The sequence below is a fragment of the Trachymyrmex cornetzi genome, unplaced genomic scaffold (assembly GCF_001594075.2).
Source record: "Trachymyrmex cornetzi isolate Tcor2-1 unplaced genomic scaffold, Tcor1.1 scaffold79, whole genome shotgun sequence".
NCBI classification, from domain to species: domain Eukaryota; kingdom Metazoa; phylum Arthropoda; class Insecta; order Hymenoptera; family Formicidae; genus Trachymyrmex; species Trachymyrmex cornetzi.
The window spans coordinates 234,324-252,270 of NW_017300124.1; the positions used below are offsets into that span (position 1 = coordinate 234,324).

The 17,947-nt window shown below is 32.5% G+C and overlaps 1 protein-coding gene across 2 annotated transcripts in view; it reads left to right on the top strand.

Annotated features, from left to right (window-relative positions):
- LOC108768359 (CUGBP Elav-like family member 2) overlaps positions 1 to 17,947 on the top strand; it is a 219,853-nt gene that overhangs the window by 161,078 nt on the left and 40,828 nt on the right. The window contains exon 1 of one of the 2 annotated variants that reach the window (XM_018518760.1): positions 8,195 to 9,593. The exons of the other annotated variant lie outside the window; for it this stretch is intronic. Within the exon in view, the coding sequence (XP_018374262.1) occupies positions 9,467 to 9,593 (127 nt within the window). The 5' untranslated portion in view covers positions 8,195 to 9,466. Of the gene's footprint in view, positions 1 to 8,194; positions 9,594 to 17,947 lie in introns of those variants that run through there. 2 annotated transcript variants of the gene reach the window in all.

The window sequence follows — 17,947 nt, forward strand, 5'->3', positions numbered from 1 at the left end:
CAGAGATAACAGTTTTGCAATTGTAAAATTCTTTAATATGATTGATCTTGATCTTAGTTCCTTACTGTATCTAAATATATAAATCAATCATAATATATAGGCCTGTTCTTTTTGGCTGAACTTCCTCCTGGAGAGAAAAAGAAGAAAGATGAACTGGTGCAAAAGTTCAGCCAAAAAGAACAGGCCTATATATTATGATTGGTTTATATATTTAGATACAGTAAGGAACTAAGGTCAAGATCAATCATATTCAAGAATTTTACAACAATTGCAAAGCTGCTTTGCCTGCTGAACGCAACCATCAACACAGAAAAGATTAACGCTCTCTTCAAAACAATAGAATATAATACAATATTTTCGAGGCTTCCATGGGTACTTCCTATATAGAAGCTATTTCCGTGTTATCTCCGTGTCTATGTATTCTTGAAATGGCAACGTTTCGTGAACGTTGCAGTTCATCAGGACGAGAAGCAGCCTGAAATAATAGTAATATATTTAATGCAATATGAGTTTAGGTTATAGCAAGGATTTACAACAATATCTTGCTGATGTTTTGATGACATTGCTATCTACTAAAATGACTGATGATTTTACTAAAGATAAATAAAAATGTGAAAAACAATTCATAATCTGCAAATATTCTCTATTAGGAAAAATAATTTTTTATAGCGAAATGAGAGATCTTACCAAATAGATAAAATGCGGTAATAGACAAAATTAAGTAAATAGATCTATTATTACTGTAGTAAGTACAAAAGAATTAATGTGTAATTGTCAAGAATGATATTAAACTAAAAAGGAAAATTTTTTCTTGTAATCGTATAATCAGTAACAAAAGTTTTTTGTGTGCACTTGTAATTGAAACTCAAAGCAACAGTATCCATTCGACTGTAATAGTCTCTAACCGGACATGCGACCTATTTACAAGAAATTAATCGCCGACGTTAATATTCATGTCGGCAGGTCCCAATGGTATCGTTTGTATCGCGACCGTCATGAAATTGGTTTAATGTGAAACGAGGTAGAAAGTATACATAGACGTATATTAGATATGGTATTTGCCGTTGCTATTGACTCCGACGTGCGTGTAAACACAAATCGCTGGCATTTCAGCGGGGTAGAGCGGGAATTAGATGCAGCAATTGCATCGACCAATACTGTTTGTGTCAAAACGCCGACATTTCGTATCGATTGCCACAGCTCACGATATTTGGCGTCTACTTTCGCTGAACTATTTGATGGACAAAATGAGGATTTGTTGCAAACTCCAAAATACGATGTATAATACAAGCGGAAATAATGAATGCACGTAATACACGTGTAATATAAACATAAGATTTTAGATTGCTATAAAACCGTTAATTATTTACTTAAATCTTTAGCCGCAATAATATTTAGCCTGTGCAACTTTTATAAATATATAGCTATATTTATAATTACGATTAATGCAATTAGGTGTGAGCTATCTTAGAAAAATCGTTTGTTTCCTATTATTTATGTCATCTATTTTACGATAATTTACGGATTATAAAATTTTTCTATTCATACACACACACTTTTATAAAATCAGCTCTATAATATTTAAATAATATCCAGGAGATGCTTAATTTATAAATATATCTGAAATAATATGTATATATTTCAAGATTTTTAATCTCGAACACATTAAACATTTTTTTACAACTCATTTATATACTTTTTAAAGAGAGAGAATTAACTATATTACATTTTTTAGTTTAATAATTTAACAATACGAACAATACGTTATAGATTTACATTAACTTTAACCGTATTATTTATCTGAAGCTGTTAAAAATCATTAAAGTTTGATTATGTTATTTTAAAAAATTTCTGTCTGGCGCACGTAATCTCGCGATATACATATAAAATGGAATATCAACGAACGGTTCAATTCTTCTCGGGACGGTCTCACGTATGTATATTCGTCTGGAACGACGGAAACCGAGATCGATGGAAGTCAGCGTCAGAAATTCAAAGGAGATTTCTCCAAATGTCGACGAACACACGCGGTTGCTTGCATACGCGCCAATGCACGCGAGGATTCTCATCGATTATGTGCCAGGTTAACGACGACCACGACGACGGTAGTATATGCGGGCGCGTATAAATAATGCATCATCGTGTCGTTCGAGGGAGGCAGCCCACAAATATCCATGAAACGTCGATGGCAGCGATGACCTCGTGGCACTCGTGGATCGGTAGTTATCGTTCAATGCTCGTCGCCTCTGGAAATACTCATGTAAAGAATATTGTGACGAATTTACCGTTTTTTAGTTCAGTGTAAGGTATTCTTGGCGAAATAAAATAAATATTGCACACTGTTTTTAATTTACAAAAAGCTAGCACGATGTTATTTAATAATCGATAATTGGAAACGCTGAGAATAATATAAACTGAATAATATAAAATTATATATACAAGAAATAAATTTTTAAAAGGAGCAGAAAAAATTTATATTTGAGAAGAATGAAAAAATATTCTATTATATGATTCAAATGACTAATGTATATGTATTTATCTTTAAAAATAAATTTACGGAGATAATAACAGTTATTAAAATCATTCGAATTTATCATTTAATGTGGGACATTTTATAAATCTCGGAATTCTAATTTCAAGGTGAAAATGATAGGGAAAGAGTTAATTTACATATTTGTAACGGAATATTAACTGTTACACATATTGACCATTAAGGCCCAGTTTCACAACTGACGGTTAACTCTTAACCGAAGTTCAACTTATTCATTATCTCTTTTCAATTCTAAAATTGGAAAAAGATGACAAATAAATTGAACCTCGGTTAAGAGTTAACCGTGAGTTGTGAAACTGGGCCTAAATCTTTTATCATTTTTAATATGGTTGTCTACCTATCCATATTTCTACTTATTTATTCATGTTTTAATTAATTCATGAATTTATTCTAATCATTATATATAATCAATATATATTTTTTTTACTCTCTTCTTTTATTTACTTTATTCTAAATATTAAAAATATTAAAACTAAGCTGATCTTTTATGTCACTTATTTTCAGCTTGAAACGATAATGTAAAATGATAAAGCATGTCATTTCTAGTTTGAATTTAGTTCTTTTCTCTTTCACTGATATAATTCATGCTACTGCATATATCGATATATTTTCACCTCATGAATGAAATTTGGTTAACCGACTTTTGATTTTAGCGTGGCTGGCATGCAAATCCATGGCTAAAAGTGGACGAGTTTTGGCAGAATTTGCACGTGCATTAAGTTCGCGAACTGACGCAGAAATAGCGCGAATCGAAACTAATTTACGGAATATTGCGACGTCTAAAAACAGGGTTATGCATCTCGTTATTCAATTTATCGGTGTTTTTGCATAAAACCAAGAAAAACAGTGCGTTGTCTGGCCGCAATGTTTAGCCAATTGTTTATGTTGCACGCATACAACATACATGTTTGCTTTGTTTGTAAATGCCGTGGTAACGATGACGCATATTTGGCACGAGCTATTCAATACGCCTTAAGAATTGCATTGCACAAGACGAAGCAAAGATCGCTTTTTAATAAAGCTGTGGAAAAATCGGAAGGCGATAAAAATAAAATTTTATTTAATAGCGCAATTAAGATTGAATGAAGAAACGATTTATCTATAATTTATACACATAATTTAGATTATCTTCAATTTTTCGTATAATGCTATTATTTCTTTGTTCTGAATATTATAATTTTAATTTGAAAATATCATTTTATAAAATATCTTATAAATAATATTTGTGACATATGCATATTTCGAACGTGCATGCTTATTTATTTCCGTATGTATACGGAATTCGCGAACAGGTTTGGTAAATATTTGGTAAAAGTCGATCTGCGGGTTTTTGGCTTCGGTCGTGAACTCCAAACATGATCCAACAGGCGGCGAGAAACTATTTTGTTACCGGAGCGGAACGGAGCGGAATTTAGGTTTTCCACCAGTTTCGGGAAAAGTTCCGTCGGGTTCGACGATGGTGCAACTTCCTCCGGCAACAAAGCGACTATCCGGCCGCCACGGGCAACAAATAAATATCCCAGAGGATTACTCACGATAATCGACAGTGTTCGTGAGCAATCGAAGTTTGGCGACTGTTGGACCGTAAGGTTCTCGCCAATAAGAATGATTAGACCCGAATTGTATTTTTCGTGCACCTCGTTAGCGCTCGTTATGTTTAACTCAATTAAGGTTTCTCTATCATTGTTGACATTTCAGCTACTATTTAAAGGATTTAAATAAGATTATCTTTTTTATTTAATTAAATTATATATATATATTATATATATGTATATATATGTGTGTGTTCGGAAAACTCGTTTCATATTTCATATTAAATTTAAATTAAGAAACCTTTATTTTAGAGCAAGAGAGAGAGAGTGTATCATGCAACTCGAGAGATAAAGCCAAGAACGTATTGAATAAAAACTAAAAATATTTTCAATAAAGATACTCTTTGTAGATTTATTTTTACATAAAAATATGTTGCTTTAAACAGAGTTGGGCATGTATTTGAAATACTTTTATTTAAAACACTATTTGCAATACAAGCATATTTTGTATTTTTTATTTTAGCCGATCACATAAAAGTATTACGTATTTTGTATTTAAAATCGAAAGATTGAAAGCTTTTTGTATCTTGTAATTCAAATAATAAGGTTGATTATCAATGTTAGTATTTGGAATACAAAATACAAAATACTTTCATAATCTTTTGTTTATTAATACTAAAATATAAAATACAAAATACAAAATATTTTCATGTACTCTGAACAAACACAAAATACAAAATATAATTGTCTTACCAATACTGTTTTTCAAATAAAAGTATTTCAAATACATACATGCCCATCTCTGGCTTTAAAGTACATGGTGTTAACTGTTTCAATTTTCAAATATTACAAGTCTACGTTATTTTCAAATCTATCGATCATTATCTGCTCGCTCGTGTGATGCGCTAATGCCAATGTTGCAATGTATATTGGTTTCATTTTGCGCGTAAATTATCTTGTGTCAGAACTACGATCGTGTTAGCAGCGATCAGATCGCGTGGTCGGACGATCGTACCGAATAATCAAAGTTGTCGCGTCAAGGACTTTGATGGATTACAGGAGGCCCGCTGACGAATCACGCAACTCGATCGGTGGCGAATTACAACCGATCGGACGTGACTATGGTCGTTCGACGTTCATCACGTCGGTGCATCCTCCGCGAATGGACGAATCATCGGCGCGTGCTCCAGGCGCAATACCTCGAGTACGCTCTTTCGGTGATCCCGATCACGAACTCATCATTTTCGTCGTTGGGTGCGAGAGGCGAGATCTCCCGTTTCCGTGTCTGGCTGACTCACGATTTCCATCGCGTACGCGTACGCGTACGTGCGAAACGTACGCGCTGCTGCGTCGCACTCTAGTGACTATTGTTTCGCGCACGCGAGCCGCGACGTTACTACGTTTGTCCGCCTCGTTGCGATGCGTTACGACGGAATGCCATAAATTTACGGTCGGCTTTACCGAGGTCAAATTGTCATTCGATTCAGAGACGGGAATGAATCGAAGGTCACTCAAAAATCCGTTTCTTCTCGATTAAACAATTATTACTCGAAATTTGACTGACGAGAATATATATCTAAATCAATTAAGAGAAATAATCCTATTTTTAGCTAAAACGAATCTTAGTGTTTAATAATACTAATATACAAATTTTTGTAAATACATTTTTTAGTTTTATAAACTGTGTGTCGATTCAGTTTGTCGCAAATTTAAAACGCAATCACAAACTGAAACTGAAATATTAATATTTAAAAATAGATTGATCGTCAATTATAATAATAATGCTCTAATAAGTATCTTAAAAATCTGTAAATAATTTATTGCGAAAAATACTATCTCAGCCAGTGTTTGAATCTCCCGATTGTTCAGATATCATACTGATAATTAGACTGCGGAACTTTATGCAAAATACTTAACTAAATGTTTTGCATAAAATGCATATTTTGCAATTTTGTAAATTTACAGATGGCAATCTCAATCTTTTTACTTCACCTTTTAATAACTCTTTAACGAACAACGATTGACTGCTAAAACTGTCCGATAGTTAATATTCAGTTAAGTATTTTGCATAAAGTTCCGCAGTCTACTGATAATAGTGGGCACTAAGATCTACTTTGATCGAAAATAGGATTATTTTATTTAATAGATTTATTCTTAATTAAATTTTTGATTAAATTTTAATATGTTGAAAGAATTTCCTTAAAGTTGCAATCTTTATTTCATAATTCTAAATAATGGATGTGATACTCATTATTATAAAAGACATTTTATTAATTTACGTAATTTTATTTAGTTTTTGTTATTATTATCAAACTAATATAATACTAATACTAATATAAATTAATATTAGGTAAACTATTGAGTTGAAACAAAAGTTCGTAGCTCTATTTCATTTATGTCGTGCTTACATGTTTTCAAAAAATATTTTTTTTAATTTGATAATTATATCATTCGCTATAGCAAAGTTTCAGTTTAAAAAATTTTTGTTTATTATGGTATGCGATGATTTTTAACGAAGTTATAAGTAATCAAAGTAAAAAGAAATGCTTCTTTTATTTAACCTGAATAATTCAATAACAAAAAATGTTAGGAATATTTTTAAAAAATAGTAGGAAAAACTTTAAGCTTTCAAGTCAAAAAATCAAAAATTTTCGTAAATTTTTTGGGGCACGTAATAAACCCATAAAGTAAGAAAAAATTTTGTCTTAGCTTTCTGTATGTAAAAGTTATAGAAATTCAAAGAACATTTTAACTATAAAACGTTTTTTAATTTAAATTTTGTTCATTTTTAGCGAAATTGCAGTTGCTTGAATTTCGAAGTTTGTAAGGCTACAAACTTTTTTCCCAATCTAATATTATATTTGGCAGATAACAATTAGAAATCTTTTTAATGTGTTAATTACATCTTTGTGATTTTACTTTGAAAACCAGAATAAACTGAATAAACACGCAAGCACGGATTAGATTAATATCAATTAAATTTCTCTCTCTACTATTCTGTGTAACTTTGAGATCGTTACATCAAAGATAGTCACGTGTACATTACATTGCGATCAGCTGGCTGAGCCTTTGCCATTTGCGAAGATCCATCGTGCTGCTTTGGAAGCGAACGAAACAGTGCATGAATTGTGACAAAGGGAGAGAGAAAGAGAGCGAGAGTGAGAGAGATTGGATTCGCTGAATCACAGATACCCGAATGAAACATACAAAGCGGATATCCGGTGCGTTCCAAGGAAATTCCGAGTTGCCAAGCGAAGGATCGACTACACGGTTGCCGAGTGCTACCGAATTGGTATCAAATCGAATGCAAATCTAATATCAAAACCCAGCGATCAATGACCTTAGTTCTAAATAGAACGGACAAAAGTAAAACGGGTTATCAAACTAATATCAGACAGACATGAAGTTACTGTTAAAACGTTTAAGTAAATATTTAATCAATAGCACTGCACAATATTCATCAAATAAATTTACATGTGCCGAAACGGCATCAAATCAGATTTGGAACCAAGTAAAAAAGTAAAGATTAATCACGTTTAATGCTCTTTTCAAATTGCTGTCGACTAATCAGGTTAATTATTAAACCAATACTCACAATAAGTCCGAAAGTTTTATCGGATAAACATCAAACAGATATGGAACAGGTACCAAACAAATGTAAACCAAACATTAAACGGGAATATCAATTAGGAACCGATAGATCCGAAATTATTGGTTATTGTTTGCAAACGTGCATAAGCTGACTCGACATATAGTAGTCCGACAGGTCTGACAAAGATATATGGAGATAAGAGGAGGAGAGAAAGAAAGGAATACGCACACTCTCTCAAAGTCGATGCCAGACGCGTGGGTGGGAGGCAGAAGGGGACACAGCGCGGCGTGCAAGCGTAGTCACACATACACGCAGAAGGAGGCGGCTATATGAGCTAGAATGAAAAGACCACGAGGAGCTCCGAGGGAGTGTTCGCGGCGGCGAATAGGTAGGAGTCACGAGTGCACGCGGTGCGCGGTGCGCGGTGACGAGCGGGCGGCGGGTGGCAGAGCGAGGCCGAGGCCCGAGCCTCGGGAGTCGGCAGCGCCGGTTCTCTCACTTGTTGAGTGCGCCGAGTCGGCGGCGAGTCAACGACGACGAGCAGAGTCCACGGATCGCCGAGTCGGCTGTCGGTGGACGACGACGTGGTCGCTCGGTTCGTGGTGAACGCTGCTTCTTCGCGGTGAGGGTGAGAACCTCGCGGCCCCCTCCGTCGCGTCGCGTCGCGGACACGCACAAAGGTCGCGGAGGTCGCGGGACTCGTCTCATCGAGGGGTTGAACACACGCGGTCAAGTCGATACGCAGGGTGGCGCGAGGTGGTGGGGATTCGTATACACGCGGTGCAACCACGTGTGACCGACGCGCGCACATCACAGTACGACGTTTCTACGACTCGACAGGCCGCAGGCGGAACAGCGGCGGTATGCACGACAGTATTACGTTGTTAATAATAAAAGAGCACGAGAGTGCGCGGAAAGAGCCTTCCGGGAAAGGCGGCGCAGTTATTTTCGAGTGCCAGAGCGAGAGAATTTCCGCCGGCGCGCCAACCGTGCGCAACTGTCGGCGAGCGTGTGCCCATCGTGATATGAAAGACAAGTTGTATCATAATGATGAATTATACCTGTGTGTGACGTGAAGGCGACACGGTAAAGTCTTCATCGAACAACTCCGACTATCGTTCGGAGTTTACAGATCATTATTTTTGACTCTCCTGTCCCTAACTTTGCTGTTACTGTATATGTTGTGTCACTTATAGAAATTGCACCTTCTGTGATAGTGAAGCCACCTGTTATATCAAGAATCATCATAGTGCTTGTTAACGTGAATAAATGCGAAGCTCTGTGATTTCAAACCACAGACGATAGAAATCACTGGGCAGTCTGCTGTATCATCTATATAGTGTCTACCATTGTTATGCTCGGTTATTGTTATCTCAATTGCCGTGCGCATATCGGGATTGTATAACTGCCGGATGGTAGTCGGTTGCATAATGATCTACTAGTGATCGGTAACTCAGGAGTAATTATTGAAGAAGAATACGAGAAGGAACGAGTACACGTTACACGTAGGACATTTCGGTTTCCCATTCATATCCATCAGTTCGATCTGGTAACTGTCGGAGTTTCGATACCGATAAACGTAGCGTGTTCTTGCGTTCTTTCGTGTTGTGAAAACGAATTGAATTTTATTATTCATCGAACTAACCGATTATTATATAAAAAATTGTGGGATCTAAGAAAAGGAAAACCTAATGGATTGTGACATGACGATAATCTGACAGTATCTACAGAACGGAAAACACGTCGGCGAAGTGGAGACTTCGAGAACGAAGACACCGAAAGTGATTCACGATGGCGATGAAAAGCCAGAAACACCGGCACAGCACCGGTACCAGCATCGGTTCTAAAACTCATTATCCCGCTATCAGCCAGGCTTATTGGGCACCGCAGCCACAAACCGCACCTTACTCCGTTCCAGGTATTGACTTATCAATTTCAGATAACATATAAATCTGCCCGAATGATTGTTCTTTGGAATTAGTTGCGAGAATAACTGTACAAGTTCCAAGATTTGTTTGTTCATCATCTATACGAGGTCAAAGGCTGTACTTAATAGTTTGTACTTCTAGTACCAAATGTATTTATCCAATTTTCAACTCGTAATAATGTTATTTATATGACATTCATACCTCATAAATAAGTTTTATGGGATGTGAATCATTTATGCAATGGGATATCTCACATCAGCTACATACAAATAGAACTTCAAATTGAATTAGTTATGATTTTTATTTACATTTAATATAATGCCATGCATTGGATTTTAAAAAAAGCTCGAGATTTTCAGTGTAAATGTAATTAACAAAAAAATAAAAAAGAACATAAAATATTAGTAAAATTGAGTATATGATTAATTAAATGATGTGATTTATTAAAATATTTGAATTATATATATATAAAAGATGAAAATTTTTAACTTACTTTCAAATTGCTTCGAAAATAAACACTCGTATTTATGCTATAGATATTATATAGTTAATTTTATCAGTTAGTTTTATCATTTTATTATTTAGTTAGTTTTATCAGTGATTAACAATTACCTAGAACCAATTAATCGAAGATAAAAATGACTTATACAAAAATAAACATGTTTTTCTCCTCGTTAATAATTGTTATGATTAAAAAAAGATGGTTTCATATAATTAGTTTAATTCCTCCAACATAGGAAACATTATAAATGTATTGTAAAATATCGGGATAAAATTCTTTTTTTTCTTTTAGAAAAATTGATGTTAAAATACAATTGAACTTATATTTATTAAATGTATTTATAAAAAGATTTAACCTCAGGTTTAACAATACAGCTATTACATACAGATTGCATTTACTATAGTTTATTTACTGTATGCAATTTCTGTGTCAATTAATAATATGAAATCGTGATTTTTGTTCTTGCGGATAAATTTATCTAATAATTTATCTAGACCAAAAATAGCAAACATGGTATATGGATTAACATTATTATTATACTCATATAATACTAGAAAATATGCCAATTATATAAACCGAAGTTTTGTATCTAGTAATCCGTGCCAAGATTCTCAAACCCGACCACGTGCTCCGAATTTTTTTATGAGCTAACCGATATGAACACGTGATCTACATTGTATAACGTGATTATAATATGCTCTTCTAATCTCATTGGCATAATGAATAACAATTTTGTTAAAAGAACCATGTGAAATAAATATAATCTGATAAAGGTACACTGTGAAGAATTCATCATGAATACGTTGTGAGACATTGACAAAAATAAAAGCTTTTTATCTTACCATTGTATTCAAATTATATTTAAATCCAAGTACTGACGTGCTTTCATTAACATGAAGGTATATAATAAAATTTATCTTTTTGTATAATATATCTGACTTATTTTGAAATGGAAACTTTCCGAATATATATTATACTTGTAAGAAAAGAATTTTTTATGTACGGCTTATCGCTTAAATTATCTATTTTTATCTTTTTGCTTTTGATAATATATCGTAATCAATATTGATTAACATATGAAAGAAGAAAAAAGATACCACTATCTAGATTCTATATAAGTTTTAAACTTGAATTTGAAGATAGATAAGTATCTTTTTAGATAAATTTATTTAAAGTGTGTGTAATTTATATATCGCAAGTTTATTATAGATTCGCGATTTATCTAAAACTAATATTTTCAATATCTTGTCAGTGTTGTGACAAAATAGTTATTACAATAACAGGTATATAAATATGTTTAGCGAAACATCAACATCTCACGCGAAATTCATGCATAGTTAATGCAGCCCGGCTTATATGACAATTCCGAGAAAGCAATAATCGTCTATCTCGAGTCACTTTCCTCTTCGATAATGATTATCTGTCGAAAATGGCAATGACTGAAAACGACTTTCATTCGCGATGTAATTTGTTCAAAATGCACTGACATGAAATTAATTTATCAATTCGGAAACAGGTAGGCTCGGAAAGGTGACACCGGTCCGTCAAAGTCGGTGACGTTATGAATAGTCAGAGGCGATTCGTGAACCGTCGAGGAGAATGAATAAGTACATACGTACTTGCATAAATATACATGACCGCGTTGCGTGTACCGCTTGAGCCATCACTATTAATAAAATAAAGGTATCCCCCGACTGCATTGGACATGTACGTGTCAGCGCGCCGCCAGTCAATATCCGCGTCCCTCTGAGACGTCCGAAGGTATCCTCTCTTGCTATTTTCAGCTGATCGTAAATGGTAACATTCATTGCTGACATTTGAACCCTTTAACGCTCTTAGCATGCTCATATTTTTTTAATTGTCCAGTCTATAAATAAACATAAAGAGGAGTTTGGTTTTTTCCGTTTCTTGTTTTTTAAATTTTATTTTTGACGAACAATTGTTAGTTATTGCTGTGCGCTATCTTTAATTTTATTGCTTAATAAATAAATGAGAGAAAAAACACGAAAAGAAAGTATGTTAGGTAATAATGTATAGATAATAAAAAATATTAGAAAAAAATAGATTAAAAATCATTAAAGAACAAGGTGTCATTATTAATCTACAAATTGTAAATTAAACATTCTGTATGGGATGAAATTTACTTTACGCCAATAATAGCTTCAAATTTTTAAATTTTTTATATAAACCTTTTTAGAAAATATAAATGCCAATCACTCAATTGATGGCGGAAAATTTACAACTAAAAAATTGTCTGTCAATTTTTTTGGAAGATAACAACATTATTAAACAATCATGGAGATATTAACAAAATCGGCTAAAACAATAGCGTAAATTTAGCAAGAGCGAAAGTGTGTTTATAACACACCCATAAAGCAGTCATTGCAAAGCGGCTATATTACTGATCACGTCGCTGCTAAACGAGGTTACTCATTCCGTAGATTTCGCGCGCATAATATGATCAGAAGGTCACGTTCATCAAACTTGATCGACTGTATACACATATTCGCTGTTCATGCTTAACATAATTATCGAAATAATACGCATTATTTCAATGCTTGAAAATATTAAATGCACAACCTGATCCACATAATTCGAATTTTGAAACATTTGACACAGAAGAATGTATGATACTTTTGTATCCGTAACTTTATGAATGTAACTTGTTTGTGTCTAAATAATAAATTCGAAATTTTATGTATATTTTATTTGATATATATTTTATAACACGGGTGGAATAATATTTAATTTTGTAAACCGTACTCTGACATATATAATTTATCTTCTATGTATCTTTAATAACTACTTGATAGCAGGTTATATTTCGTCTTGCTCTTATTAGCTTGGAGTGAATACGCTTGAATATGTATTGTGATGTCTTATGATTCTATCTAACAATTATCTTTTTCCAAACTCTATAATATAATTCGTATTTCAATTTGCGGATATCAATTTTCCAATACATTGACAAGTCAAAGAATAGACTTAAAAAAAAGACTTGATCGATTTTAAAATTGACTAAGCGTTTTCGAGATTATTTAGTAATACAGTTTCATGAATCAACACGTCATGATTTTAACGTCAAACATAGCGTGTGTAGCGAGGAACAAGTGTTTTATTCTTGCAGTTTCCATTTCTCGTAGCTTTGAGGCACGTGGGCGTTCTCGTCAAGCGTTTACTCGACAATAGATTTTGCACGAGCAGAAGCGCTTTACGACTTGCCCGGCGATGAAGATAATTTACGATGATTTGGCGACACGTTATTCGTGCGCTATCGTCTAAGGAATTTATGGTGCTTCCACATACACCGCGATATATAAGCGCGAAAAATAGCACGTAAAAGTTTAATCATTCACTTTCAAGCACGTCGTATAACCCACTTGCCATTTTTTGACCTTGACAGTATCTACTATTCCCATTTACGCCATTACTATTCCCTATAATGAAATATAATTGCGCATATAATGTATGCAGGAGATAAAAATCGTAAAAACTTTTTAATATTTTTTACGAAATTATCTTACAAAAAATTAAAAGTCATGCTTGTTATATTATTATACTATAATGGGTATATACGCTGTAAAAAATAAAATGTTAATTTTAATTTTTTTTAAAGACGTTTTGTACAAACAAAATGTTATTTTTAACATTTTTGCATGCTCAGAAAGTAAAAACACACACACACACACGACGATATGACCTACATTTTGAAATAAAATATTTCCTTTCTTTGATTTCCAAGTCAAACGACATTATTGTCCTAGTTCTTAAGCATTGATATTACGTACATGCAAGCATCCTTGAAACAGTTGCAAATTATAATAATGTGCTATAATATCGCTCAGTCAGTCAAAGGGCTAGGAAATTGAAATCGCGCATAAAGTTTTGTGTACAATGTGAAACAGAATACAATATATCACTCAACAACTGTTATACAGTAATGAATCCTTCATTCCAATCTTTGTTGTATTAATACACCTTGTACTTTGTGTAATATAAAGCATGTGTATTGAATATTAGAAAAATGTGATGTTATTTAAAAGATAAATAGGAATGCAATTGGAAATGCATCGAAAGATACAAAAATGCTTTAGAAAAAATACTTTCACGTATAATTTACTCTCATAAATCTATGCAATTATTTTAGTGTAATGTTGAATATGTCTTATTCGCTTTATTCGCAAGTATTTAAAATAGAAGCGAATAATCAGAAAATCTACTAGAAAAAAAAGTAGTTTTATCATGTATGAAACAAGATAGGAAGTCAAATGCAATTTCGATATCGATTATCGATTGTTTCATGTATAAAAACGCAAAAAGATGTGCTGAGCTCGACTTATTTGTTCGACAAATCGCGCAAATTCAACGCTATCGTTAGATCGGTTTTTATTCCTATACTAGATTGCACTAGAATTCTTCTTTCTCGCTTTTGCTAAATATTAAATATAATATCTATCTTTAAGTTACAAAAGTTCACTAGTTCAGTCAAAAACAACAGATTTAATTATGTCAAACGACATACAAGAAATTTTTCGTAAGCTTGCCTATGCACATATCTCTAAATAATCATTGCAAACGAGTCATCTGCATTATTACAATTTCAACGGTTTGCATTGAACTAATGATCTATTTATTTTTTTGCATTGCCCACTAAATTCGTCTTTGACCTTTTCTGCATGAGCAAAGTAACGAGAGGAAAAATACTGCTGCGTATAAATATTCTTATCGCATGTCTGTTACATGTCCGCAAGGTAAAAATATTTAACGCGTTTTACAAGGTGCTAATCAAGATTCGACGGACATATCCGTTATCCAAATAAGCTGGTAGTGTGTGACGTGACTTTTTCAAGAGATATGCTGCTATTTCGTGTATGCTTTATTCGAGCATAGTTTCGTTATTTTGAAATTCTGATTAACATTTGAAAGAATGTCTTTGACATTTACCAAATATCTCTTGACGTCGTCTATCTGAATATCAAAAGTAAATTCAAAAATTGCATCATATTGTCTGTTTGAGTCTAGTTTCACTATTTAGTATCCAGTATTAATATTTAGTATTCAACCGTTTTTTTCACCAAAAAATGAACAATTTCTTATATCAGAAAATAATATTATGATAAATGTTTACCAACGAATTATTTAACCCAATAGAGAGAGAAACGATATTACACCTAAAAAATATATTGAATTTCGATACTTCGATAAAATAAAATAGCAGTTTTGCCGTAATTAAATCAGACTTCATCAATATATTACGGATACCTTCTAACCTAACGTAAGCACATACGTCTCACAATAACAAACTCCACGTTGAAAAACGATAGCGTTGTGTACGTCAACGCAAGCGATATCGGGTTGCAGCAACGTGAGTATCTTCAACTAATAAAACTCAACAGGCATGACTGTCATGCAGTTTTTTTGATGAGCTATTGGTAAGATGATATAAAAAGAAGAAATTAAACTGTAGAGGAAGAAATCAAGTGTTCATTGAGATGCTTAAAAGAATTTACTAATAAAAGAAATTGCTTTATTAAATATTTATTTAGAAAAGATTAATAGGTACTTTTAAATTTTATATAAATAATAAAAAGCATGACAACTCTCTCTCTCTCTCTCTCTCTCTCTCTCTCTCTCTCCTGGATCCACATAAATTTCCGCGGTCTTCGATCTTAATAAGGATCTTCATCAGGTATAAATTGGAACGTTAGCAATGTCGTGGCTCGATGCATCGATTTAAAATAATCGATAACAAGTGTCGCATGCGAGGCGGAAAGTGCAGATGAGAATTGCATGGAATTCCGAGGGAGGAGAATACAATAACGAATACACTTTCAAACATCCTTGACTTCCTTATATGCAGGCACGCGAGAAGTTACGTAATGAAACCCGTCGAGTCACGGCAAAGCAGGTAAGAAGGATACGACAAGAAAACGAGAGGAGATATCACCGTGTAACAGAATCCTTTGTCAATGTTTCTGCCGCGTCAGATTGTCTCGTGGAATTAGAAATCTTCCTTTGAAGAATCGTTGACGGCATCGTCGTTTATCTCAAATCTTTCTAATGAACCCTTTGCGGAATGAAATGGAAAATGCATGCGTTTAGCTATACACATAAGTAAAATCCGTAAATTTTGCAAAATATACAGGGACTATACGTACTACACAGCCATGTACTATAAATTTTAATGATTTATTAAAAATATTCTCTTTATTATTGATATCCGTGAAAATTTTTTTATTACTCTATTACATATCGAAACATTTCTTAAAATTTTTGAAATTTAATATTTTGGATATTTGAGCATAAAATGGAAATTCTGTAATACATAACCCAGCATAAAAACACTATTATGAAACGAAATTTTATTTATTTAATATCCTAATTTTAATTTCCAATACTTAAAAAAAAATTAATTAAATTTAAATATTTTTAAAATAAATTTAAGTTTATCTGACAGGAGATTTACAATAATTTTAAAATATACCAACTATTCTCTTTAATCATATGTTGATTGTTTGATTAAAGATGAAAAATTATTAATAATTTATAGCTTGAAATAAACAAAACTCAATCAAGAGATAAAAAGTGCAAATTAAAAACAATTAAAATCAAAATTATAATAAATATGATATTGGATTGAAATTTAGAGACAGAATATACGATTTATTATGTCAATTAATTCTTGAAAACTTGTGTCAATTGATTTGAATCACAATTTAAAGAATTTTTGTTTACTTTAAATCAAACTTATAAATGTAAGATATCAAACTAGTTATGTAGATAGTTCTCGTAAAAGTTTTAGAATAAATATATCAGGTTATAAAAGATATCAGCATAAATTATAACTTTTATTGCATTAATAATTGCTTTTTCATTTCTACAAATTTAAGTCGCATCATCAATATAAATTAATAGTTTTGATGTACGCACACATGCATATGTATATATATGTTTAATACTATAGCAAGAAAGATTTTGAAAAAATAAAAGTTTAAATATAATCACAGACTACGTTTACATGGTCACTTGTTCATAAGTCACGCGTACGTTAATATTAGTGAGTGTTGGTGCATAAGCACTTCAGCGCGCTCACTAACTCTCACAAATGACCATTGAAACACGTAGTGTGTAATAGGCTCTTGTATTTGAACAAAAAGAGTCAAACTATTTAGAGTAAAAATTTATAAATAACTTTTTTACCTAATTTAAAAAAAAATTTTCTTGCTATAATATTTCGTGTCGCGAATTTTGGGACACTATACACACACACACACACACACACATCGTATATATATGCGAACCGATGATAAATGTACGAAATAGAGAAATAGATTTTCCAAATTTTCTTTTAAAAATGCACATTATTATGCTTTCCTTATTTACTTAATAATATACATTAATATAAATTGGAATCTATTTAATAATTTAGTATAATAATAATAAAGTATAAATTAAGTATAATAATAATTAAGTAAGACAACAATAATAAGTTAAACTAAACTGCAATACGAATAACACGAGTAAGTAAGAAGCGCCAAATACGATTGAAGTTAGATTTTAGTCCGTAATAATATTTTCATATAAATTTTAAATACATCTTTTAAAGTTAAATAAACTATTAAAAACATCTTTTAAAGTTAAATAAACTATTGTTGTCAGATTACTAGCAGAGTTGAAGCGCAATCATAAACTATAACTGAAATAATAATATCATAAATTAAATTGATCGTCAATTTAATAATGATGCGAATATAATCTAATAATGAAATACTGCAAAGAACTTTTATCATTGCGAAAAATATTAGTTCTCTAATTAATGTATTTAATATTCAATCATTTCAT